The following is a 26676-nucleotide window of genomic DNA, read 5'->3' on the forward strand; positions in this document are numbered from 1 at the left end:
GCCATTTTCCATTACTGGTGTAATCCTTAGTTTGAGGTGAGGAAAAACTAGAAAAAAAATGTGTACCAATTTTTAGTCACAAATTATGGGCGCATGTTATACACGGGTGCACGTTAACTCAAATAAACACGTGTTTATTTATTTATTTTATCGTGAAAACATGTTTTGTCATGATGCCCTGCTCTTGGCCTGGCTTTACCTTGAAGCCAGCCAGCAGCATCCCCACACATGAAGAGCGTCAGGCGACAGACTTCGCACGCCGCTGGATTGCGAGCTGACCGGCCACCCAATTCAGCGCCAAAGAAGAATTGAGGCTGACTTCTCATTTTTTACAACCATTTTTCATGTTTTCCACTTGCGAGTTTCAGAGTAGATTTTGACGTTTTATGAACTTTTATTATATAATAAAGAAAAAATCTGCAATGTAGTGAAGCTGTGAAAGTTGAAGCCGCAAAGTGGCAAATGATCACATTCATATTGTATTAGTAATAGGGTTACCATACTCATGATGTTTAACTAGTTAATTGCGCCAATCAGGAAGCTGTGATCTTTAGCCCTGTTCTTCCATTCTTACTATCCCTATATTAACTAGTCTAGTCCTATGAACCATTTGGCCCTACTATTTGGTTTACCTCTTTTAAATAAAAAATAAGGACCTGCCATATAAGTCACAAGGAATCGACCTAATATTTTATTCTTTTACTTGCAGTGCTTCTTAGCTCAGAGATTTATTGACCGTGATTGTGTGTTTGTTCATGTGTGGGGTTGTGTGCGTCTCTGTGTGTGTGCGTGCATGCTATGGAGTTGTGCACTGTCTCTTTCTGTAGGTCCATGATGGATAGCACACAGTAATTGTAGACATGAAAACTGCTGAGGATGGCACGATCAACTAGCCAGGCATAGAGTACAGCAATTCAGGGGTTACACCAGTTTATCACATCCATCCCCTCTCCCCCTTCCCTACATCACTCCTCATTTGGATTTTTGTTCACACACCTTCAACCTCCCTGGATCATATGTTATCACGTTTGCTTCTGTTTTATTTTGTCACATTTTAAAGGCGCAGAGAAACTTGAGGCCATTAGGCAAGATTGAAGGCTGGTTTTATTATAATGTTATATACAATCATGACAATATTATTTTGAAATAATTCAACAAACCTTAATCTTAATTGAAGATTAGGCATGTGGTTACTGGTTCTTCTAAGGCAAGGCTATTCTATCTGCTTGATTAACCATAAGTCCCAAAGCCACTTATACTTCAACACATACTGTTCACATTTTCAATGATTAAATTAAGCTGTTCAAGTTTGTTCGTTCGTTCATTCATTTTTGAAACGCTTTATCCCCATTAGGGTCCGTGACATTCGCACGTTCAAAATCCAGCGCTCTTAGAGCATGCAGCATGACAGAAATCCAAAGCATGCTAGCAGGTTCACCTCTGAATCGCTACAAAAAAAACAAAGTTAAGGATTCGAACTGGCCGAGTCAAAGTCCGGATTTAAATCCTATTGAAATGCTGTGGTGCAATCGGAATTGAGCTGTTCATGCTAGAAAACCCCTTAATATTGCAAAATGTGTACAATCCTGCACAGAAGAGTGGGACAAAATTCCTCCAAAGCGTTGTTATAGACAGATAATCACCAATTATCGTAAATGTTGGATTTCAGTTATCGCTGCCTAAGGTCGCACAACCCATTATTACGTTCAGGGGGCAAATACTTTTTCACAGAGGACCAGACAAGCTGGTATTTTTTTTCTGCCTTGGTAAATAAAACCACTTAGAAATTGCATTTTCTATTTCCTTGGGTTGTCTCTGTGTCTCTGTACCAAAATTGGTTTGATGATCTGAAACCTTTGTGTGTGATAAATAAGCAAAAAAAAAAACAGAAACCAGGAAGGGGCAAATACTTTTTCACGGCACTGTATCTCAATTTAATGTATGTTGATTTAACTCACTACTTTATATATTATACTAAAGATGCAAATTTGCAGTTTAAATTGGGCAATGTACCATATTTTCACGAATATAAGGCGCACATAAAAGTCTTAAATTTCCTCCAAAATAGACAGGGCGCCTTAAAATCCAGTGTGCTTTATATATGGATCAATACTTTAATTATTTTCACGATAAAATAAAATAAATCAGTCGATAGGGTACACCGACTCTAACTATTTTCCCGTAGACAAAGTACTGCGCAGTGACTGCTGGGATATGTAGTAGTTCTTTTGTTAATACACCCAATGGATTGTACCCTTTATACATCAATACAGCTTGACGAAACATGGAAAGCACCGTTGGAAAAGTTATGCTAGCTACCAGCTAGCTACTATTTGCGAATGGATTGTGGCCTGCATACACTGACATTAACACAGCATGACGAATGGTGGCAGGCAGCGCCGGGCTAGTTACGCTAGCTACCAGCTAGCCACTATTTGTGAACGGATTGTGGCCTGTATACACCGACCGACATCAACACAGCATGATGATGGCTGGCAGGCAGCACCAGGCTAGTTACGCTAGCTACCAGCTAGCTACTATTTTCGAATGAATTGTGGCCTGTATACATCGACATCAACACAGCATGACGAATGGTGGCAGGCAGCACTGGGCTCGTTACGCTAGTTACCACATAGCTACTATTTGCGAATGAATTGTGGCTGCCTGGACGAACCTATCAAACTCAGCGTTTTCGATGGACAATTGTTCAATTGTAAAAATACAGAAATAGATCCCCAAATTGATTTTCCTGCCAATTCACATTCAAGAAGCAAGGCTTATGCAAATATAATGTAAAAGAAAATGCACTCCTGTCCGTGATGATGCTGCTGGTCACTTTAATCAACTAAATTCATTATCCTCTTTAACTGTTATTTCAGAAACACTGTTTTCTGAGGATAGTAGTTTCATTTGTCCTGGTTCTTATGGTGCATCATTAATAAAAAAAAAGAATATGGGGTGTAGGCACCCTTTAAAAAGAAAGCCAATTAGTGCAATGTAATTTTGTTTATTCATAGGTTATATGCATTAGTTTTTCACTAATTATAAAAACATGGATATCATTTAGACTTGTCGCAGGCTGAGTTATTCCAACATCTTGTGTGAATGCCTAGGCATCCTTGGCACCTCTTCTCAGAGCTGAGTGTATGTCCTGCATGGGTCTAGAGAGGAGCAAAACTCCTTGGTGTTCATCGGAAATTTTCATCAAGTCCCACACACACACCCACACATGCAAAGATGTACCCCCTAACATTCTATTCCGGGACTACTTTGCTTCCCAGTCGTGTACTCCTTACAACACCACACACAGGAACACACTCCTTGGCGCATGCATCCTAGACTGAATATAATTAGCTCCTCTGACAGACAGGTGGTAGGGATCAGATCTCACAAAGAATGAAGCGTTCAATTTACACTGATATTAGACTGTCAATACCGACTCAGTTGCAAACATCCATGTGAAAGTTAATAGTAGTCTCTTGCACAATACTCTACAGATTTAGTAACCCTCTTACTTTGGACTGTAAAGTAATGGATCTCATTGGAAACCTGTAAAATACTAAGCGTATCACTTTTTTAAAAAAGTGCATGCCTTACTTCAATGGGAGCATTTGTAAGATGTACACTTAAGTGTTGTTAAAAAGAATACCACATTTTCCACATATAATTCGTATTTGTCGCAAAAATATATCCAGGTTACGGCTTATATGCGCATAAATTAGACTTCACATGCATGAAACTGTAAGGTGACAATGACGAAACTCCATAAGGCAAGACAATGCGGCTGATACGGTCATTTATTTCCAAATAAAGAAAAGATGAACAGATAAAACGCTAAACAAAATTCATCCTAACATCTATGAATGAAATTAAAGAGAAAAAAAATATCTTGCATAAAACATGAAAAAACTCACTTCTGCTTCCCACTGCTCGCTCAGGGCGTCGGCATCTTATCATAGTTAAACATGCTCTGACTAGCAGGACTCGAGTGGCCGTGATCGATGTGTTTGTAGTCGCACAACATCCCAATAGTTGTTAAGGCTGATCAAAGGTCTTGCGGTCGAGCGGTAAAATATCCACCTTGATATGTGCGTAATGCATATATCATGCTATTATTGCACCCACACACTTGGTGAAAAGTAGAACGGTACAGACTGACTTCCTGGATTTACTGCTCCTGTGAATATTCTTTTGAATTTGTATACGTGTAGGCAACGCGCTTTCGGAACACAGAAAGGAAATGATTGTATATTTATAATATAAATAAAAACTAATTCCATTTCCATAAGCAACATGGCCGTCGCAACATCTTAAACGTCTTGTAAGAAAATTGTAATTTCTGTCATTAAAAAGCATCAGGTTCCTGCCAAGATAGACTTATTTCATTTTTTGGAAATTGAATAATTTGATATTTTGCATTTACAAAGACAGACATGTTAACTTCCTAATGATATTAACCAAAATAATGTGCAATCCAGCAGACGATCCTACGGTTTCAAACAGTATCTCAGAAATAACGTATATTAACACATTTGTACTTTCTCTATTAAATCCATAAATATGCAGGAGACAGTTATGAATCATTTACAAACATAATTTTTGGAAAAATTCAGCGAATTTTCAGGTGCGTACTCAACCCCACTCACACACCCATCCATAAATCACGCTTTATAATGATTATAGAATAGATAAAGCTTGATTTATGGATGGGTGGGTGTTTTATATTAACATTCTCACGCTGCGTTTGTCCAAACCTTGGATCGTAGAGTTGACATTTATTATTTGAATTATTTTACCATCTCGAAATGTGTAAACTCAAGCTTATAGCATTTGCAAGGATCATCGATGAGTATGCCTGACCAGAAATATGTTAACTCGGTGTTCTCTTGTGGTAGTTTTAAGCATTACACTATGCAGATTAGTAAAACTCATACCTTCTTCACTGCACACTGCAGAGCTTCCGCTTAGTCATTTCCTTTTGAAGTTAGTTGCATGAACTACGCAACAGCACCGATATTTTTTGAGTTTTTTTTCGTCATATTTTCACTTTGATTTACAATATTTTAACAAAATGAGCACTAAAACATTGCCTAAATAGTTAAAATCTGTCATCCTTTCTTTTGAAATTGACGGTCAGTTTTCCTTACTTTTTTTGTAAAATGCACACTCTATACCTGTACATAGTTGTATACACGTTTGCTGTGCTATGCGTGTAACTGAAATTTTCCTTTCTCCTCTAACCAATTTTTCAAAAGTTTTTTTTTTTTTATAGCGCAACAACTGTCTTTTGGTTCTAAACAAGCAGGGGGCCCAGCTTGTTAAAACTAAACTCAAGTAATATTTCACTGTTGCTGTTGCCTATTCATTGCATGAGTGCTTGCATGAGTGCCTGCATGAGTGCCTGCCTGCGTGGGTGCGCGAGTAACTATGCATTCGTGTGTCTCGCAGCGCACTCGCTGCTTGGACCTTTATACAATTATTTCAATCTCTGGTGATTGTTAACATTTTATCTATAATAAGATAATATATTTTTTATTCGTGAGAGCAATTGGAGCAAGTTGACTTTTGTTACCCTTTTTTTGTTTTTGTATCTATTAACAAAGAGTGTTCATTGACAAACGTGTGCACATTGACAGACACAAAACATGCCATTTGGATGGGGTCACCCTCCAAACCTCAGATAACTGGTGCAGGTCATTCTCCAGACATCAGATAACTGGAGCAGGTTATTCATTAAGACTGAGACCAACATTTCCATTGACAGTTTTAGCAGTGTTAACACAGAAATCGTTTGACATCAGTGATTCCCTCAGAAAGTTTATGAGTATCTGCCGTCAGTTTATTTAAAAAAAAAAGGAAAGCCACTATTCTTGAGATTTGAGTAATTACAGTAAATATGTTGAACGATACTCGAAAATTAATAGTCGATGATTTTTAATGCTTAATTTTCCCCATAATGTATGTACCGGCCACCCGTTTATGCAGTGGTTCTTCCGCCTGACCTTGGTGCGTGCTGCATGTGTTTGATTCGCACTCGGTGGCAATGTGATTTTGAGCATGAGAAGTTGCCCGTTTCATTCTGTCCCGTGATGGACTGGTAGCCAATTCTGGTGTCCCACACCTGCTGACCGTAGCTGGCTGTGGTGGCCTCTGGCAACCTGCAACCTTTCTGTGGAAGTGTGATATGGAAGATGAATTAATGTATTCATCATTATTTATTTTTAGATTTCAATTGATTTCAGCAACCATATGTTTTTTTTTACTATAACATTGTGGTGCCAACAATTTTGGCTACGTATACAGATATAATTATAGGGATGAGACAGCGCAGGAACACTCACAGTCTATGACTCATGGTAGGGACTTCTAATGTTGGAACTATGATATGAAAAGGTAGTGTGAGCTCGTTGACATAATGCAGGGTAGGAAGGTGTACACTGAGTAGACCAGGTCAAAAGGTAGCAAAACTAGGAGTTTACGAGCAGGGTTCAAGTTTTTTCATGGTGTAGATAGGAAAGCAATCTGAATAAGAGTTATGATTAAATCAGGGTTTGTTGGGAATGTCATGAAGGTAAAAAGTGTCAGAATGTAAAAACTAGGAATCGAATGTCTGATGTTCATTGTCATTAGTGTGAGTAGTCGTGGTAGGAGATCGTGTAATCTAAAGGTGATAATCGACTGCAAACAAGTGGTTAGTGAGAATGCAGCCGGACCACATAGAATGGTGGTGTGCAGAATAACTCTGAAGATGAAGAGAGTAAAAGCAGAGAAGACGACAAATGATGGAAGCTTAAAATGTAAGCGTGTCGTGTGACTTTTTGAATTGAATTGAAAGCTTTTATGGTCATTATACAAGGAAGAGTTTAAACACACTCTCCATGGTCAGGAGGTGCTTCTAGATACTGGACAGCTGCAGCAAATGGGACCAAAAAAGACAGACAGAAGGTTATTTTGTGTTAAAGTAAAGTTGATAAGGAGACTTGTTGGTACAGGGAAGAGGTACAGGACTGGATACACAGGAAGAGGTGAGATTAGAAGAAATGGTACACCAACAGGACTGAAGACCGTCGACAAGAGTACAGGAGCAGAGGGATACAGTGTAAGGTGAAAGAAAAGATGGCAAAGGGCAAATAAGGAATTTATGATAAGCAGGAATGGAATGGTCTATACAGGTTGGCAAAGGTATGGATACAAAGATAGGAAGGACGTGCCGGGGGAAAGTTTACCCAGATATGGAGACGCCGAAGGAAAAGGGACGCCGTTCCGTTGCATAATATTCCTTGGTTTAATTACTTGGCAAAACGTACAAAACAACTTGGGCTTGAAACAACTAACTACTACAGAAATGAAACATGATATCCCACGATGCAGCGTGGCGTCAAGTGACGTAAGCATGACAACGAGGAACAAACCAGTCGATCCAACAACGATCAACACAACCCATAATCCTTAAGTAGCCCAGGAAAAGATAATCACATAATTGCAAACAGCTGAAAGCAATAATGACATCACGCCAGGAGTGGCAACTGAGCCACTCCTGACAAGTGCAGTATGTTTGGGTGGTAAAGAATATAGCTTTGAGATCTGGAGACTGGCTAGGCCACTCCAGGACCTTGAAATGCTTCTTACAAAGCCACTCCTTTGTTGCCCAGGCTGTGTTTGGGATCATTGTCATGCTGAAAGAACCAGCCATGTCTGATCTACCAAAAAGTTCTATTTTGGTTTCATCTGACCATAAATCATTCTCCTAGTCCTCTTCTGGATCATCCAAGTGCTCTCTAGCGAACCCCAGACGGGCCAGGATGTTTCCTGTATTCAGCAGGGGGACACGTCTGGCATAGCAGGATTTGAGTCTCTGGTGGCACATTGTAGCCTTTGTTACTGTGTTCCCAGCTCTATGTAGGTCATTCACTAGGTCTCCCGTGTGGTTCTGGGATTTTTGCTCACCGCTCTTGTTATCATTTTGACGCCACAGTGTGAGATCTTGCATGGAGCTCCAGATCGAGGGAGATTATCAGAGGTCTTGTATGTCTTCCATGTTCTAATAGTTGCTACCACAGTTGATTTCTTTGCACCAAGCATTTTACCAATTGCAGATTCAGTCCTCCCAGCCTTTGCCAGGTGTACAATTTCTGTTCTTTGTTCTTTGACAGCTTTTTGGTCTTGGCCATAGTGGAGTTTGGAGTGTGAGAGACTGAGATTGTGGACAGGTGCGTTTTATGCCGATAATGAGTTAAAAGATATGCTATTAATTCAGGTAATGAGCCGAGTGCTTGTTAGACCTCTTTGACAGAAAGAAATCTTGCTTGTTTGTTGGTCAGCAAATACTTATTTTCCACTCTAATTTGGAAATAAATTCTTTAAAATCTTAAAGTAAATACTTATTTGCCCCACTGTGTGTGTACGTGTGTGTGTGTGTGTGTGTATGTGCGTATGGTGCATGCATGAATATATATATAAAAACAAACTGTCTCAGTTGCAAGTTTAATATCTAAATATCTAATATCTAATCATCAAAATAACAAAAAGAGCATTCATTTAACACATCGGCTGCTGCCATTGACTGCTATTGACGACGATAGGCATCCAATGAACCTTCATTCTCTCTGGGAGAACTTGCAATGCACCAATGTAGAAATATCAAAATTATCAATAAGAGAACTCATTTAACACATCGGCTTCTGCCTATCAATAAGAGCCTCGTTCAATAACTTAATTTTGAAAAGGCTGCAATAAGTAGTATAGAAAATATTTTACCAAACTCATGCCTTTGGAGAATAATTCAGGCATGTGGCCTACAAATTTGGTACACTGACCCAATGAAGGCTTCCCTCATAACAGTGATTTTCAACCACTGTGCCGTGGCACACTAGTGTGCCGTGAGAGATCGTCAGGTGTGCCGTGAGAAATTATCCAATATCCTTTTTTTTTTAAATTAACATTTATTAATAGTTTTCTGCAAATATGATGTCATTGTCCAGTGTCCGTGCTGTAGTAAATATACTAAACAGAGTGTCATTTTGTAAAATGTTTGGTTAGTGGTGTGCCACAAATTTTTCCAATGTAAAAAATGTGCCGTGGCTCAAAAAAGGTTGAAAAACACTGCCTCATAAAACAAATTACAGCACTGGCGTTCGTCCCAAAGGATGTCATAGAAGCATTTAATGAATTAATGGCTTCAGTAGACGAGGAAACAGATGAAGTCCCAGCAGAATTTCTCCTCTACTTTGAGACTACTTGGCCTGGTGCCGTTTTAAGGCGAAGGTGACGCCGTGCATATTTTTCTATCCCCTATTGGAATGTTAGAGAAAAGACCTTGTTTGGCATACCACGCACAAATAATTCACTTGAAGGTTGGCACCGCATATTTCAACGTAGAATGTCAGTCGTCCATCCAAATTTATGTCGTCTTATAAACAAACTCAAATTAGAGCAAAATGACTGGGAAATAACAATATAACAGGCTTCATGCGGTATTATGCCCAGACACGCCAAAAAGACTTACGCAGCTGTTATTGAGAGATTGAAAAAGCTCTCGGAGGATGATGAAAACCCGGATCGATTTGCAAACAAAGTACAGTACCTACAAGCCATTGCGTATGATTTGTAAGTTTTACTGTTTTAATAAAATCTTCCGTCTCTGAATTCCCTTTGTACATAATTTGTAAGTTTGTATTTGTAATTTTTGTACAGAATTTGTAAGTTGTACTGCTTTAATAATAACACCATCTGTGAATTTGCTTTGTCTTCTTTTCTTAATTAAATGATTTTACTTATTGCCTTTTATTTTAATGTCCAAGTTTCGGGCTAAAAGTATACTAAGACTTTTATTTGTTTGATAAAAATGACCATCTAAAATATTTCAACATTGCTGCATTGCAAGTTCTAGAGAGAATGAAGGTTCATTGGACGCCTATCGCCGTCAATGGCAGTCAATGGCAGCAGCCAATATGTTAAATGAGTGCTCTCATTGATAGGGAGCAGCCAATGTGTTAAATGAGTGCTCTTATTGATATTTTGATGTTAGATGTTTAGATATTAAACTCACTCTCTCTCTTATGATTATAATTTTGAGAGCTGGTTTCAACAGTAAACTCTGTCATAATTTGACAGCAGGCGAACCCGTGCTACCAAACGTCCGGTCGACCAAACCTCCGGGGACCAAACATCTGGGGACCAAACCTCCGTGGAGCAAACGTCCACGGAGCAAACGTCTTTCGACAAAACGCCCGGTCATGGTCCGCAAGAAATAAAATCGGCCACTCAAGCGGTCAGGGTCATGCAAAACTTGGAATTTAGTGCACAAATAGTGGGTATCGTTCACTTTAAAGAAACATTTAGATTGAAATACCGGCCCTTTTTTTGTTGCAAAAAAATGATCTTGTTTTACCCATTTTGGCGCTAATCCGGATTGTCGTGCTCACATGTAGAAGACGAAAACGTGATCGTCGACTTTTTATATTGTCATAATTTAAGCATGATATGCGCCCCCATTGTACACGTCTGCCTTTTCACTATATAAATATTGTACATCAGCAAGCAATGCACTCAGACAGTCAAGCTGTCAGCATCATGCAGCGACATCGAGAATCTTGAATTTCGTACATACACACGGCGCACCAACTGATTGGGCACTCTGTCCACTTTGGAGAATATTTTAGATTTTTAAATGCACCCTATGTGAGCAAATATGTGCCTCGTTTGTATGGTTTATCATGGGGTCCAGCTTTGTTTTTATCAAGGGGGTGAGGTGGTTCAGGATGATTATCTCCATTGTCTTGATCAGGTGAGAGGTTGTTGCTACCGGTCGTGAAGTGGTTGGGCTCCCTGTGGTTCACAGTCTTTGGAACTGGAACCACACAAAGTTTTCCACTGCATAATGAAACTGAGGTTGACAATATGCAGAATCACTCTTCCAAGCTGATCCAAAGAGTCCCTTAAGTAGTCTGAAGCTGAGGCCATCAGAACCGGTAGCCTTCCTTGCTTTGATCTTCTTATCTGTCTTATCATGTGTTTAACAGTAATAGAGAGGCCGGTGGGGGAGGAGGATGACTCCCTTGTGGTGACGTGTGGGGGTGGGATGGTGCAGAGGTGAGAAGAGAAAAAAGAAGAAAAGGGGGAGAGTTGCATCTTGTCTGAGGGACCAGGAGGGAAGTGGGGCAGAATCAAATCTGTTAAAGAACTGATTCAGTCCATTTGCCCACTCCCTATCTCGGGACTCCCTGTTGCTTCCGTGGAGATGGTCCTAAAGCGTTGCTCCTCTGGAGTTATTCTGGCTTCCTCTTGTAGCTGGCCTCCCTCTTATCTCTCTCCTCAACTCCTTCTGGACCATGTTCAGCTCCATGTTGTTCCCAGGTTTAATAGCCCTCTTCTTCTTGTTCACAAGAGCCTTAAGCTTAGGCTTGTTATTGGAAAAATATTGGACCTTCTTGGAGGATAGAGAAGTTTATAGAATCTGCGATGCAGTTGGTCAAGATGTCAATGTCCCCCCCATGTGAATCAGTTTGAAGTGGTTATAAGTAGACAATAAATAACTACAGTATTGTATCTGGTTAAGAAAGATGATTTCAAGAATTGAATAAAGACTTGACAAATTCTGACAAAGCACTACTTGTCATAGCAGAAGCATGTAGGCTGCCTACACAGCAAACAAAATGGATGAATTCTCAATAATCTACCCACACTTATTTTAAGAAAGAGGCAGTTAACAAAACAATCATGACAAATTTTCCTCCACAAAACTATTTTTTTTTGTTAAACCATTAGTGTAAGAAGAAACACACCTTGGTGTGTCCAGACTTCTCTAAGAATGGTTCCTGTCTTCTTGGGCCTCGCTGTAAATTGCAGCACCACCAACGTGCCAAGCAAAGTACACCCACCCATGTGAGCACTACTAGCAATGAACCCTACAAAAGGTCAGAAGTTAATGTATTTTGTTCTATAACTAACCATATTTTAGATTTCATTCTTATTCTGGAAAAAAAAATAATGTTTCTTTTGCCAGGCCCAGCCTATCTGTTGTCATTCCACATCACCCTCAGGAAACGACAGGAACTCCTGTTAAAAGTGCCCTTCAGCTACCGTCATTTATTTCACTCTCAAGTTCTTCAGAAGAGGCAGATTCGGGAGACTCACTACATCCCAAGACTACTACAGGTAAATGCTTATACAATTTCAGCACTGAAAAAAAACACTGTTCATCAATGTTATATTTTATTTGTAAACTGATGTTGTACCCCTGAACCCTGGCAATGTATTTGCCTTTAAAACACAGGGGGAAATATTTAGACAGATCAGTTGTTGTTATCTTCAAGCCAACTTTTAGTGATATCAAATCAATTCACACAAAAACATAATATACAATAACACCTAAATATATACATATAAATATATTAACAACCCGTTATAACCCAAAACAATGTACTTGTTGCCTAAACGGTCATAACTTCTGACTATTGTAACTTTTTACCTTTTGTTTTGCAACTTAGCAAAGTCCTCAGCTAGTTAGCAGGGCAAACAAAGGAATCTCAATAGCATAGCTTAGCTTCATTGCTACGACCGTCATACACACATACACATCACAATGCTAACGCTAATAGCGGCCGAGGGTACGTTGCTAATGCTATTACCTGTGCTCTACTCGAGGCTCGTGAAATCTCGATAGCATAGCTTCCTTTGCTACGACCGTCATATACTGCACACTATCATGCTAACGCTATAATGGCGGCCGAAGGTAGCTTGCTAAAGACTACACCCGAGACTCGCACATTCACGCACACATAAAAAAGTAAACAAACATTACTAAACATTGTTCTCTCTCACATGCTAACTATTGTCTCTTGCAAACCCAACACTCAATCGGTCTCCACAACAAAACAACATACCTTTAAAACACAGGGGGAAATAATCAGACAGGTCAGTTGTTATCTTCAAGCCAACTTTTAGTAGCCTGAACACCCCAACCCCCCCCCCCCCCCCCCCCCCCCGCGTCAGCTACGCCCGCGTCAGCTACATGACCACCACGTGTCAGCTACATGTTTCCCGCGTGTCAGCTACATGATTCCCGCGTGTCAGCTACATGAGTCCCACGTGTCAGCTACATGAGTCCAGACACATAAACTCGAATACCGATCCATACCCTTGCTATATGGCTCGAGGCATCAATAATCGAAGAATGATAAACACCCAATCCCAAAACCATTTTTACATCACACATGCACTCATTTATAACTTAACTCACTTTACCCTGTCACACTGACCATAGATTGACCTTTGATCATTTTAAAAATCTTTCATAGACTTATGTGTTAAGTCCATTAAGGATGCATATGTCCCTGAAATTCCCTTGGAGACTCCCCCATTGCTGGTTCATTTTGAAGAGGTTTAAGTCCGGCAAATGGGCGAGTAGGCCCGTCTAATGGACTCATAGGTAACATTTAAATCTGGCCAATTTAGCTGACGATGTAGCTAGCGGTATAGGTTCATCTAATCCGGTGATTTAGCCTCCATTAGCTTTCTGAGTTTAGTTAATTGACCTGCTCAACAACCTTGCTTTCGCTTCCTATTTTGATGTTGACGATTTCCCTGTCCAGATCTGACAATAACCAAGGGTGGTCCTAGCAATCTGGCCATCTTGTTGGGTATATTGTGTGCGCGATGGAAATTGATAGGTCTGAAATAAAACTTTAAGAACAGGTTAAGAAAGAGTGAAATCAATTTACTGGAAACTGTTTGATTACCAATCTGCAGAATAGGGGAGAAAGCTCAAACAGCTGTGAACCGATCACAGTCTGTTGTCCTTGCAACTCTCTCTCTGAATTAACAGTGGGTCAGTCTTTGTACTATGTCCTTTTGCTTTGCTGTTCTGTCAAATCACCCTCTTGCTACTGCCACAATGTAATTTCCCGAATATGGGATGAATAAAGTTATCCAAATCCAAATACAACCAGTTCTTCAATACACCCGAGCCGTCATTTCGGCTGTATTTAAAAAATAAATCCTCCCGCTAGATGTTGGCGTCAACAGAGCATTCGAAGCTAGACTGCAACTATATATGTTAACTCGGAGCTTGCCGTCTTTCCCAGAGGCTTGAGAACTACAACCGCTAGTTATCGGCATCAACCGAGCTTTCAAAGCAAAGTTGTGAGCAGCATGGGAGCAATGGAGAGGGGATCCGGCATTTTGGAACACTCATTTGGGCAATTGTTTTATTCGGACACAGATAATGTGGACTTTTATGGTTTTGTGGGTGATGATGACCTGAGTACATTGTAAAATGTCTAAATAAAGTACAACCAAACTCAGTTCATCTACCGTTGCCTTTTTAAAAATGTGTTTTTAGCGTGCGGGTGTAGCGTGCATTTGCTGCATGTTGCACTAAATTAATTTGTTCGCCGTTCTATTTTATTGATAATATTAGTGCAAAGTTATCACAGCCGTCAACCTGGGTCTATTGACAAAAGGACTATATATCCCAGCAGTCACTGCATACCGGAAATAGCATCTGAGGCTGTTTCCCTGTAGCCAGCGCTATTACGGTCTGAAATTCATCCAATTTATAATATATATGCCATGCCTGGCTGCGTCTAAAAGAACGATGTGTCCTTTGTATGTGTAAAATACAGAAATTGCACTCGTTATTGACACTGCGGCTTAAAATATGATGCGCAGAATGGTACATATACATACAGTTGCGGTCAAAAGTTTACATAACCTTGTGAAGAACATGTCATGGCTCTCTTGATTTTCCAAATATTTCTTTAACTCAGATTTTTCTCTGACAGTGATTGGAACAGATACTTCTTTATCACAATGAACATTCATGACATCTTTTATGACATTCTTTTGGGTTAACAGAAAATTTATCAAATCTGCTGAGTCAAAAATATACATACAGCAACACTAACTAGCAATTTTGGTGACTTGGAAAGTTGTGTCAGTGAAATGAGCTTCATAGCATGGCCTCTTAACTTCTTTTGAGTAATTATGAGTGACTACAGCTGGTGACTTCTCTGATGCCATTTCAATGGGGCTCATTGGATGCAAACGGCCACAAACGCTACAATGGGAAAGTCAAAGGAGCTCAGCTTGGATCTGAAAAAGCAAATCCTTGACTTGAACAAGTCAGGAAAGTCACTTGGAGCCATTTCAAAGCAGCTGCAGGTCCCAACGGCAACAATGCAAACAAGTGGTTTTAAGTATAAAGTGCATGGCACTGTTTTGTCACTGCCAAGCTATCACCTGCTCCTGGTAGAAAATTGGTCAAGAGGGTGAAGATTCAACCGAGAATCACCAAAAAGCAGATCTGCCAAGAATTAGAAGCTGCTGGAACAGAGTGTCCACAGCCAAGCGTGTTTTGCATCTCCATGGACTGAAAGGCTGATGTGCAAGAAGGAAGCCCTTGCTCCAAAAGCGGCATCTTAATGCTCGACTGAAGTTTGCGTTTGACCACATGGACCTTCTGGAGGAAAGTTCTGTGGTCAGATGAAAAAAAATCGAGCTGTTTGGCCACAATGCCCAGCAATATGTTTGGAGGAGAAAAGGTGAGGCCTTTAACGCCAAATACACCATGCCTAATGTCAAGCTCGGTGGTGGTAGTATTATGCTGTGAGGCTGTTTAGCTTCCAATGGAACTGGTGCTTTACAGTGAGTAAATGGGATAATGAAGAAGGAGGATTACCATCAAGTTCTTCAAAATAACCTCATCAACCCAAAGATTGGGAATTTCGGCGCAGTTGGGTGTTCCAACTGGACAATGACCCCAAACACATCAAAAGTGGTAATGTAGTGCCTAAATCAGGCTAGAATTAAGGTTTTCGAATTGCCTTCCCAAAGTTCTGACTTAAACCCCATTGAGAACTTGTGGACAATCCTGAAGAAACAAGTCCATCTCAGAAAGCCATCAAATTTAACTGAACTGCACCAATTCTGTCAAGAGGAGTGGTCAAAGAAACACACGGAGATATCCCTGAAGGAAGAAAAAAAAAGGTAGTAATTTGCGATTTTTATCGCACCCATATCTAGTATACATTAACCAGAATGTTCGAGGGATTACTCCATACCAACTTGTCAGCAGAGATCTCATGACTCACAATTTGTAAAAGGATTCAGATGTTGAAAGAGTCAACACGTACTCACCAAGACTTAATCATTGAACCTGTTGAAATGCTGTAATTTGTAACCCTCACTTTTCACTAATGTCCTTTGTTGCTCCCTTTTTTTCAGAGAGAAACCTGCAGATAAAACCTCGATTATAGACCCCAAAGACAAGCAACGCTGCTAGAGGGAAAATATTTTCATTTTTTTTTTTCTTTTCCTAACACCAGATAAAGCTACTTTGGACTTGTTTCCAAAAGTTCACCTTCTACATATATTTTAGATTTGAATTTTTTTTTTTTACATATGCAATTTGACTGCTCAGGATTTGAACATTTTCATAATAATTGAGTTCACATGTTTACATTTTACAGTTGTTGTTTTTTTTAACAATGGATAAATTTGAATCGTGTGCATTTACAAAGGCTGATAGTGTTTATTCGGGGATCAACATCATACATCTGTCTGCCTGAGCATTTTCATCTTATTAGTCTGACACCACAGTGGCTTTTACTTTATGCCCAGACCTTAGAAAAATGAAACATCTTTCAAGTAGATTGCAGTTAGTATTTTTGCACTTTTTGATTTTTGCGCCCACTCTATGTTGTGATAGTGAACATATTGGTAATGCCGAAAATACTGACATCAGTATTCATTTGTTTGGTCTTATATATGTATTTTGCAGTGTTGTTTTTATATTTTATTGTACTCATTTAAATATCTATACTTGATGAATTTCAACACGTAATAAAATTATTTCCTATTTTACTGGTGTGAAATTTGTCATTTGCCTTGACTAATGTAGAATTTTGTTTCTAATTTTAAATTTTAAATCTATTCTGCTTATTGCTGTGTGTAAAATTGTGGGGTTTGTAAATGGATGGAGTGGCAAAGACTGACAGGACAGGAACTGGTTTTGCAACTAAAGTATTGTACAAAATCACCGCAAATTCAAGTAATGTTTTATTTAGGCTCTGTCGCAAATCTGCTCCGAACCAATCAAACAGCTAGTCTCTTAATGTCAACATCACCTCAAATTGAATGATGCATCCTGTAATTTAATTAGTAAAAGAGAAAATATTAACAAAAAACACGAAACATTGCCATAGGGAGCATTACCTACTGTTGGAGAAATGTGCTACTGATGTTTCCAGATCTTTACAACCTGCTGTTACTACTGGATGCACAAGACATTACTGTAAATGGCAGTTTTGAGTCATTTAATGTGGACATTCAATCACTGTATTTGGTAAATATCATTGACTGAAGGAATTTTTTCCCTCATTGCTTGGCTACTGTGTTAGCGCTGGAGTTTTCCTGCATGGTTCCTGTCGTTTAGTGGCAACTTTCGGATGACAAACGCATTGTCCCCTGAAGCACTAGCTTATTTCATGAGATTTTTTCCATTGATCAAATCACTGTACATGATAAATATAATTGACTGAAGGAATTTATCGGTCATTGCTTGGTTACTATGTTAGCTCTGGAAGTTTTCCTGCATGGTTCCTGCTGTTTGGGGGCAATTTTCAAATGACAAACAATAACAACATTCATTTAGAATAACAAGGGCATTTATTCATGTCCAAACATGCAGAACAGTACGTGACAGAAGGAAGAAAAAGTAGTTATAACAGTAAGTACTATAATGACAGAGGAAAAAAATAGTTATAACAGTAAGTACTATAATGACAGAAGAAAAAATAGTTATAACAGTAAGTACTATAATGACAGAAGAAAAAATAGTTATAACAGTAAGTACTATAATGACAGAAGAAAAAAAGTAGTTATAACAGTAGGTACTGTAATAAAATTGTAATTCTACTCCAGAAAATTTACAAGAGCATAGAAAATATTGAGATTAATCTTTGAATTAATGTTCTCAACAAATCATTTTGAATATATATTTCCTAAAATAATGGGAAATTATTTAAAATTAAAATATTAATATTATTGGCCCACATCACTAGGAATAAGTGTGTTCAATAGCATTTTCAGGTATTTTTCTCTAAGCCCTTTAGTCTGTATTTTAGTAAGTCCAGGAATAATACTCCAGAACATTTTAGACACATTCCCCCTGCAAAATGACCCACCAGAACCGAGTGGACCCGATTGCAAAACACACCCGCCGGACCGACCACGGCCTCGTCTCGTTTCTGGCCGGCGGGCGTTCGCGCCGACCAGAAACGAGACGAGGCTGTGGTTGACCCGGCGGGCGTCCGCGCCGGTCAAGAACGTGACGAGGCTGTGGTCGATCCGGCGGGCGTCCGCGCAAGCCGGATACGAGACGAGGCAAGGGCAGGTCTGGCGGGCATCCGTGCCAGCCAGAAACGAGACGAGGCAGTGGTCGGTCCGGCAGGCATCCCAGCTGGTCCTTTAAGTCTTGGCCAAACTGCCTGCCTTCAGGAGATATTAGAAGTTTAGTATGGTCGGGCACCTTACCCTGTTTGCTCGGGGGGTGGACAACCCTCTTCTCCCGGGAAACCGGAGCATTGCTTCTCTGGACGTCGCCGGCCCCGTCCTTCAGGGGCACCGGCGAATTGCCACTCTCGACGTCGCCGGCTTCTTCATCCAGGGACTCCGGCGAATTACCACTCTTGACGTCGCCAGCCCCTTCATCCAGGGACTCCGGCGAATTACCACTCTTGACGTCGCCAGCCCCTTCTTCCATGGACTCCGGCGAATTACCACTCTTGACGTCGCCAGCCCCTTCTTCCAGGGACTCCGGCGAATTACCACTCTTGACGTCGCCAGCCCCTTCTTCCAGGGACTCCGGCGAATTACCACTCTTGACGTCGCCAGCCCCTTCTTCCAGGGACTCCAGCGAATTACCACTCTTGACGTCGCCAGTCCCTTCTTCCAGGGACTCCGGCGAATTACCACTCTTGACGTCGCCAGCCCCTTCTTCCAGGGACTCCGGCGAATTACCACTCTTGACGTCGCCAGCCCCTTCTTCCAGGGACTCTGGCGAATTACCACTCTTGACGTCGCCAGCCCCTTCTTCCAGGGACTCCGGCGAATTACCACTCTTGACGTCGCCAGCCCCTTCTTCCAGGGACTCCGGCGAATTACCACTCTTGACGTCGCCAGCCCCTTCTTCCAGGGACTCCGGCGAATTACCACTCTTGACGTCGCCAGCCCCTTCTTCCAGGGACTCCGGCGCATTGCCACTCTCGACGTCACTGGCTTCCTCCTCCAGGGGCACCAGCGAATTACCACTCTTGACGTCACCGGCCCCATCCTCCAGGGGCAACGGCAAATTGGCACTCTCAACGTCGCCAGCCCCTTCTTCCAGGGACTCCGGCGAATTGCCACTCTCGACGTCACCGGCTTCTTCCTCCAGGGGCACCGGCGAATTGGCACTCTCGACGTCGCCAGTCCCTTCTTCCAGGGACTCCGGCGAATTGCCACTCTCGATGTCGCCAGTCCCTTCTTCCAGGGACTCCGGCGAATTACCACTCTTGACGTCGCCAGCCCCTTCTTCCAGGGACTCCGGCGAATTACCACTCTTGACGTCGCCAGCCCCTTCTTCCAGGGACTCCGGCGCATTGCCACTCTCGACGTCACCGGCTTCCTCCTCCAGGGGCACCAGCGAATTACCACTCTTGACGTCACCGGCCCCATCCTCCAGGGGCAACGGCGAATTGCCACTCTCGACGTCGCCAGTCCCTTCTTCCAGGGGCTCCGGCGAATTACCACTCTCGACGTCGCCGGCCCCGTCTTCCTCGAGCGCCGGAGCATCGTCGCCACTTCTGGGCGGGCAGGCGCTGGACGGGCAGGCGCTTGGGAGAGCGGTGCTTGGGAGATCGGTGCTTGGGAGAGCGGTGCTTGGGAGAGCGGTGCTTGGGAGAGCGGTGCTTGGGAGAGCGGTGCTTGGGAGAGCGGTGCTTGGGAGAGCGGTGCTTGGGAGAGCGGTGCTTGGGAGAGCGGTGCTTGGGAGAGCGGTGCTTGGGAGAGCGGTGCTTGGGAGAGCGGTGCTTGGGAGAGCGGTGCTTGGGAGAGCGGTGCTTGAATGGCCGTCCGTCACCAGAAACCTGATCCGTGGCTTCGGTACGGTGGCGACTGGCGACCCCAAAGGCAACGGGAGTACTTTGCGTGGCCTTGGCACAGGTGCTTGGGGCACTTCAAGCGGCGTGGTCGGCCGAGTAACTTCAGCCACTTGGACAACCGTGGTCGGCCGAGTAACTTCGGCCACTTGGACAGGCGTGGTCGGCCGAGTAACTTCGGCCACTTGGACAGCCGTGGTTGGCAGAGTAACTTCGGGCACTTGGACAGCCGTGGTCGGCCGAGTAACTTCGGGCACTTGGAACGGGGAGGGTTGCATTGTCTTTAGGAGATGCTGGTACAGCGTGATCGGCCGAGTAACTTCGGGCACCTGGAAAGGCGTGATCGGCCGAGTAACTTCGGGCACCTGGAAAGGCGTGATCGGCCGAGTAACTTCGGGCACCTGGAAAAGCGTGGTCGGCCGAGTAACTTCGGGCACCTGGAAAGGCGTGATCGGCCGAGTATTTTCGGGCACTTGGAAAGGCGTGGTCGGCCGAGTAACTTCGGGAACTTGGAAAGGCGTGGTCGGCCGAGTAACTTCGGGCACTTGGAACGGGGAGGGCTGCATAGTTTCTAGGAGATGGTGGTACAGCGTGATCGGCCGAGTAACTTGGGACGACTGGAACAGCGAGGTCGGCCGAGTAACTTGGGACGACTGGAACAGCGAGGTCGGCCGAGTAACTTCGGGCACTAGGAAGGGCGTGGTCGAGGTCGGGAGAGGAGCTTGGACGGGCGTGGTCGGGAGAGGAGCTTGGACGGATGTGGTCGGGCGCGGAGCTTGGACGGACGTGGTCGGGCGCGGAGCTTGGACGGACGTGGTCGGGCGCGGAGCTTGGACGGACGTGGTCGGGCGCGGAGCTTGGACGGACGTGGTCGGGCGCGGAGCTTGGACGGACGTGGTCGGGCGCGGAGCTTGGACGGACATGGTCGGGCGCGGAGCTTGGACAGTGGTTAGTGTGTCCAGGCATTGCTTTCGCTTCGCTCTACGGCGTGGCGCTCGGCGCCTCCTCTGGGAGGATTGCACAGCACCCCCGCCATCACGTCGTGTCCCATAATAGGTGGTCAGCCCACTCTGTAATTGCTGGTCGGGGTATTTGGAGTAGGAACTATCGGGGGAAAAATAGGAGTAATCCTCCTCCAGTGGAAGGTCTCTGGGTCCGAATTGGTCAAAGAATTTATCATCGGATTCCGAAACGCCAGCGAAAAAATCAATTTCCTCAACGATGTCCTCCTCACCAGAATCTTCAGGCTCCCTCCATGGTGAATCAATTCCGCTGGTCATTGGCATAAGATAACTTGGGCGGTCTCTGGTGGTTGTACGCTCCTGGGCATCATGATTAAACGGTAAGGGCTTCCCAGGGCGACGTGCATAGCAGTGGTGGGGCGTAGGAGTACGCTGCGGATCTAACTCTCCCACCAGCTGAGACTCATCTCCAGCAATGATGTGCCTGAGAGCCCCGCACCACGGTGTGTTCATTACAAAACTCCTAAACGATTCTGAGGGGTTTCTTATATACTCCAAGCAGTCCGGTGTCTTCGAGGTGGATGGTCGGCGTCGCCGAGCGCGTCGGCGCGAGCGTGGGTGGCGCTCCGCTGGGTCCATGATGGTCGGATCGTGCTGTTACGATCGCGCCGCGTAGTGCGACGCGATCGGAGGGAAAATTGAACCCAGATGCAGAGTCGCCGAAGTAAATAGAAAAGGGGAGGCAGATCTGTTGCTCTTGTAGGTTGATTTAATAAACGGGTAACATAACATAAACAACTTAGCTTGATCACTCATTATGAAACGAAAAGAACATGTGGCGTCGCGTCAATGGGAACGGCAATGACTACGAGGAAAAACAGGAAACGAAACCAGACGATCCGACAGCGTTCACAGAAAACCATAATGCTTAAATACCAAAAATAATCTAATCACGTAATTAGCCACAGCTGATAATAATTGTGACGTCATGCCAGGAGGGGCAATCCAGCCACTCCTGACATTAATACATCTCTTGCAAAAGAAATGCTCGCTCCAAAGTTAACCAAAACACCTTTGTAGGTCACTTGTCCTTCACACCTGGACTTCTCGAGACTATGGTTCAACAACAAGCTCTTGGGAACTGTGGACTTGTTTTGGGAAACGTGGCTCCTTAAGATGGTCCGCAACAACACTCTCTCGGGAAGGATTCGACAGACCGACAATAGTTTTGAGAACTGAGACAAATTGTTATGAAACACTAAGTACTGTTTCTGTTTATACTTCTGTTATGCATGTTACTTAACACTGATGAATATATTAGCAAAGAAGACACCGGGGTCTTCAGAATCATCTGACCGGAGGCGCGTGTGGATGGATTCTCTTCTTGCAAGAATAAATAGATATGATCTCAGATGCCTCCATTATTGAAAGTAGAACTTGGGAGTAATTATTGGTGTATCCATCACTTTTCTTCAATGGAGTGATAATCCCCAACCTTCATCGGCCCCGTTGGAACGCCACATCTATGTCGGTTGGGACTCTGAATTTTCTGATGGTGAGAATGACCAGGAGCTAATTGATTTGTATGCTGGAGATTCAGACAGTGATTTTCTCAGCCGATTCAGACTCCGATACACTCCCCCGGAGGACGTTGACCCTTACTCCTTCTCTGACTACTCTGACCTGGATTACCCCAACCAGCATTCGCCGTGTCGGCTGGCTATCTACGGTGAACCACCACGTGGCGGCCGGCAGGGAGGCTTGAGTAGGAGTTTCGAACACTGCCCGTCTTGTCTTTGTGGGGAGGCGCAGCAGCGAGGTCTTTCACCATGTCGCTTGGCCATCTACAAATGGCCACCAAGTGGAGGCCGGCGTGCTGTGCCATCCTTCCAGAGGAAGTGGCGTGCGCCACGCCACAGAGAGAGGCAAAGGAGGGCTTGGATGCTCGATCCCCTGACCAAGTTCCTCGCTCGACCTTGCCTGTCCAAACTCCTCGCTCGACCTTGCCTGACCAAGCTCCTTGTTCAAACTCACCCGTCCACACGCCTTGCTCGGCCACGCCCGTCCAAGCTTCCCTAATTCATGTGCCAAAATCACGCAAAGTACTTCCCTTGCTAGCTGGGCCGCCAGTCACACCCGTGCTGAAGCCGCGGACCAAGCTAACGGTGCCGGCCGGCTCGCCCAATTCTTGCCTGCCAAGTTCCTGCCTACCAAGTTCCTGCCCGTCAGGCTCCTGCCCGCCAGGCTCCTGCCCGCCAGGCTCCTGCCCGCCAGGCTCCTGCCCGCCCAGCTCCTTCCCGCCCAGCCCCAGCCCCTGCCCGCCCAGCCCCTGCCCACCCAGCTCCTGCCCACCCAGCTCCTGCCCACCCAGCTCCTGCCTACCTAGCTCCTACCTACCCCGCTCCCGCCCGCCAAGCTCCTGCCTTAGAAGCGGAAAAAGCGACTCTCCTGTGGCCCTGGATGAGAGGGTCGGTGGCGGCAAGAGTGACTCTCCGGCGCCCCTGGACGAGGGATGTCGGTGGCGGCAAGAGCGACTCTCCGGCGCCCCTGGACGAGGGGGTCAGTGGCGGCGAGAGCGACTCTCCGGCACCCCTGGACGAGGGGGTCAGCAGCGATGAGAGCAACTCTCTCGTGTCCCTGGACGAGGGGGTGGGCGGTAGCAAGAGTGACTCTCTGGCGCCCCTGGACAAGGAGGTCAGCGGCGGTGAGAGCGACTCTCTGGTGCGCCTAGACGAGGGGGTTGGAGGCAGCACGAGCTGCCAGGGTAGGATGCCTGATGATCTTTCTAAGATTTTGGTGTCTGTTAAGAGCAGGGGCTTGGCCAGAACTTAAAGGACCACTGGAGATGCCCTGAAGAGCAATGGACCTACCAGTGCCCCCTACAGTACCACAAGACTGTTATTTTGTGAAGCAGATTTTGTATTTTGCACTGTGATCTTGCAGATAAGTATCATTCAATCCTTGGCATGCTTGGTTATAGTTTGAAATTAGACAGTTTAGTCCGCAGTATCTGGTGGTTGTCAAATTTCTTTTCGAGATCAATGTAAACCGCACAAATGACCCGCCTTTACCTAGTTTAAGTTTATGTTTTCCAGGATGCGGCAAACCGCTTTCTTAGTAGAATGATGTTTTCTAAATCCAAATTGCAACCATTTCAGGGTGTATGGATTTGCTCTGCTACTCTCTTTTCCAAGACTTTTCAGATGGCTGGAAGGATGCTTATACGTGTAGGTCTGAAGTTGTTGGCTATTGCGGGATTCCTTGATTTAAGGACCGGTCCTATGACTGAGCACTTTCATTGTTCAGGGAAGAGACTCGTTAATGGGTTTGTTTACAATAGTGGTTAACGGTGCTATTAAATAGTTGAATTTACCTTGCTAGGATGTGACTTTTTATATTTTTATATTACTTATTTATGTTTTTTACTGGGAAATGCACTTTGTGGTGTAGCACCACCAATTTCGTTGTAGGCAGCTCTGTACAATAAAGCCTTTTGATTGATTGAATTTAGAGTGTCCAATCAACGTACCATGCATGTTTTTGGAATGTGGGAGGAAAAAAGAGTGCCTGGATTCTAAATGAATAGCTCAGCTAACTTTCCAAGTTTATTTAACCGGCCCGCTCTCCAGCCCCGCTACCACTTCCTATCCCGACGCCGTCTTTGCCGGCCAGACATGATAATAATCCACGTTGGTCCTGTCAATATCTCTTTCGTATATTGTGCGGGCTATGGAAGTCCTAGAAACCGTAGTTAGTTACTATTTAATAAATTCATTTGGCTGTAGTTTATGTTAAAGTCCAGTATTGACGAACAACTTGCAAAAAACACGAAAAAAGTACAAAAGCTTGAGGCTGCTTGCATTGGCACCACCATCATATTTTTTCCTACAGTCACTTAGGTCATTATTTTTATTATCATACTTATTTGCAAACAAGTACAGGCTTTGCTCCTGGAAGCCTAAACAAATGAACTGCCCCTGTGACCTCATCCCTCCACCATAGATGCTCCAGAAGGCTCACACATCTTTTTCTACAATTGTGGACATGTGTTCTGTTACACGTGCATTAGACTCAACGGTATAGAGTTGAGACGTCCATGTAACCAGGGCCCTCAAATGTAATAAAAACAACAGAAGAGACGCGTAAGGTCAAAACGGAGTTGGTAAGCTTTCTCAGCGGTCGTTCTGCTTGCAAGGGAAAATTACAGAAGACTGTCTTTTCCTTATTATTTGAGCATGAATTTGGGAATGGCTAATGGTGAGGCTGGGAGTCTGAAAGGTCTGAAAATACAACTTCAGGAGCAGGTTAAGAACGAGTGAGATCAATTTAAATAGGAAATAGGTTTATTACCGGACTGCAGGATGGTTGGAGAATGCTCCGACAGCTGTGAACCCTTCACAGCCTGCCTTCCTCGCAATTCTCTCTGAATGAACAGAGTTCAGTCTTTTAATAGGAACTAAAGGGTAATATTTCTAAGACAATGATGTAGGACAGAGCTTATGTAAACAATATTTGGGCTAATATGGTTAGACATTAGCAGGTTTAAGTTGTATGCAAACACGATATTTTTATAGCACACACAAACTGCCGCAGCCTATCTTATATTGCGCGTTTCGAACAAACAGTTCCAAAGTGAGTTGGCCATATTCCACAATACAAGGAAACAATTGCAAGGTGTATGTGTGTATGTGTGTGTTTCTGTGTGTGTGTGGGGGGGGGGGGTAGGTGGGTAGGTGGGTAGGTAGGTACTTCAGCACCATTATTATTCATGTATTTATTAATGTGTTTATTAACTTACTTATTAACTTTCTATGTATGTCTAAAATGCCTTTCCTATATCTGCATTCTCACCTTCTTGCTACTGTGACGACGAAATTTCCCGAATAAGGGATGAATGAAGTTATCCAATCCAATACAAACATCCTCGTTGTCCGAAGCCTCTTCTTCCTCAATTTTCTCATCATTTGGGGGAGATGTGTGGGGGGGATTCTGAGTGGCCCTCGAGTATGTCAACATCCTCTCGTCATGCCAGCTTGGCCTTATCCAGGGTGTAAATCCCTCATAATCCTGGTTCATTTTTGTGTTTCTAGTGGTTACCACTCACTTGGTGTTCTTGGAAAAGAATATTGTTGCTGTTTTCCGAATGTTCGCTTCTTCTTTCTTGGTAAAACGCAGGATATATGGCAAATGTAGCATGCCTTACCTGGAAATGTCGGCACCTGACTATTTTTTGTTATTTGACACTTAGCTTCCAAGGAAACATTCAGGCAATCATTCCACATTGGCAATGAATGCAAATGATTCAATCCATGAAACGTAGAACCCTCTATTTTCTAAATTTATTATTTTCTTTTCCTGTTAAGAGCCATAGCCCATCTCTTAGTCGCCAGTTTGTGTACAATAGCAACCTGCCTAGCATCCCGCGCTGCTGATAGAAATATGTGTAGCAGGCCAAGATGCAAAGCTTCGTTGACAGAAATTATAATTTGGACAAAGTCGGCGGGCCGGATTGAAAAGCCTAATTTATATGGCCGTATATGGCCCGTGGACCGTAGTTTGAATAACTTGTACACACA

General features: G+C 43.6%; 1 protein-coding gene across 3 annotated transcripts in view; it reads left to right on the top strand.

Moving 5' to 3' along the window:
- zc3h3 (zinc finger CCCH-type containing 3) overlaps positions 1-16863 on the top strand; it is a 79798-nt gene extending 62935 nt beyond the window's left edge. For all 3 annotated transcript variants that reach the window (XM_077716425.1, XM_077716424.1, XM_077716426.1), the window contains 3 exons: positions 11767-11915; positions 12005-12156; positions 16225-16863. In XM_077716425.1, coding sequence (XP_077572551.1) covers positions 11767-11915; positions 12005-12156; positions 16225-16256 — 333 coding nt within the window. In that variant the 3' untranslated portion in view covers positions 16257-16863. The remainder of the gene's footprint in view (positions 1-11766; positions 11916-12004; positions 12157-16224) is intronic.
- Positions 16864-26676: the final 9813 nt, after the last annotated feature.

Source organism: Stigmatopora nigra, chromosome 5 (genome assembly GCF_051989575.1).
Source record: "Stigmatopora nigra isolate UIUO_SnigA chromosome 5, RoL_Snig_1.1, whole genome shotgun sequence".
NCBI lineage: Eukaryota > Metazoa > Chordata > Actinopteri > Syngnathiformes > Syngnathidae > Stigmatopora > Stigmatopora nigra.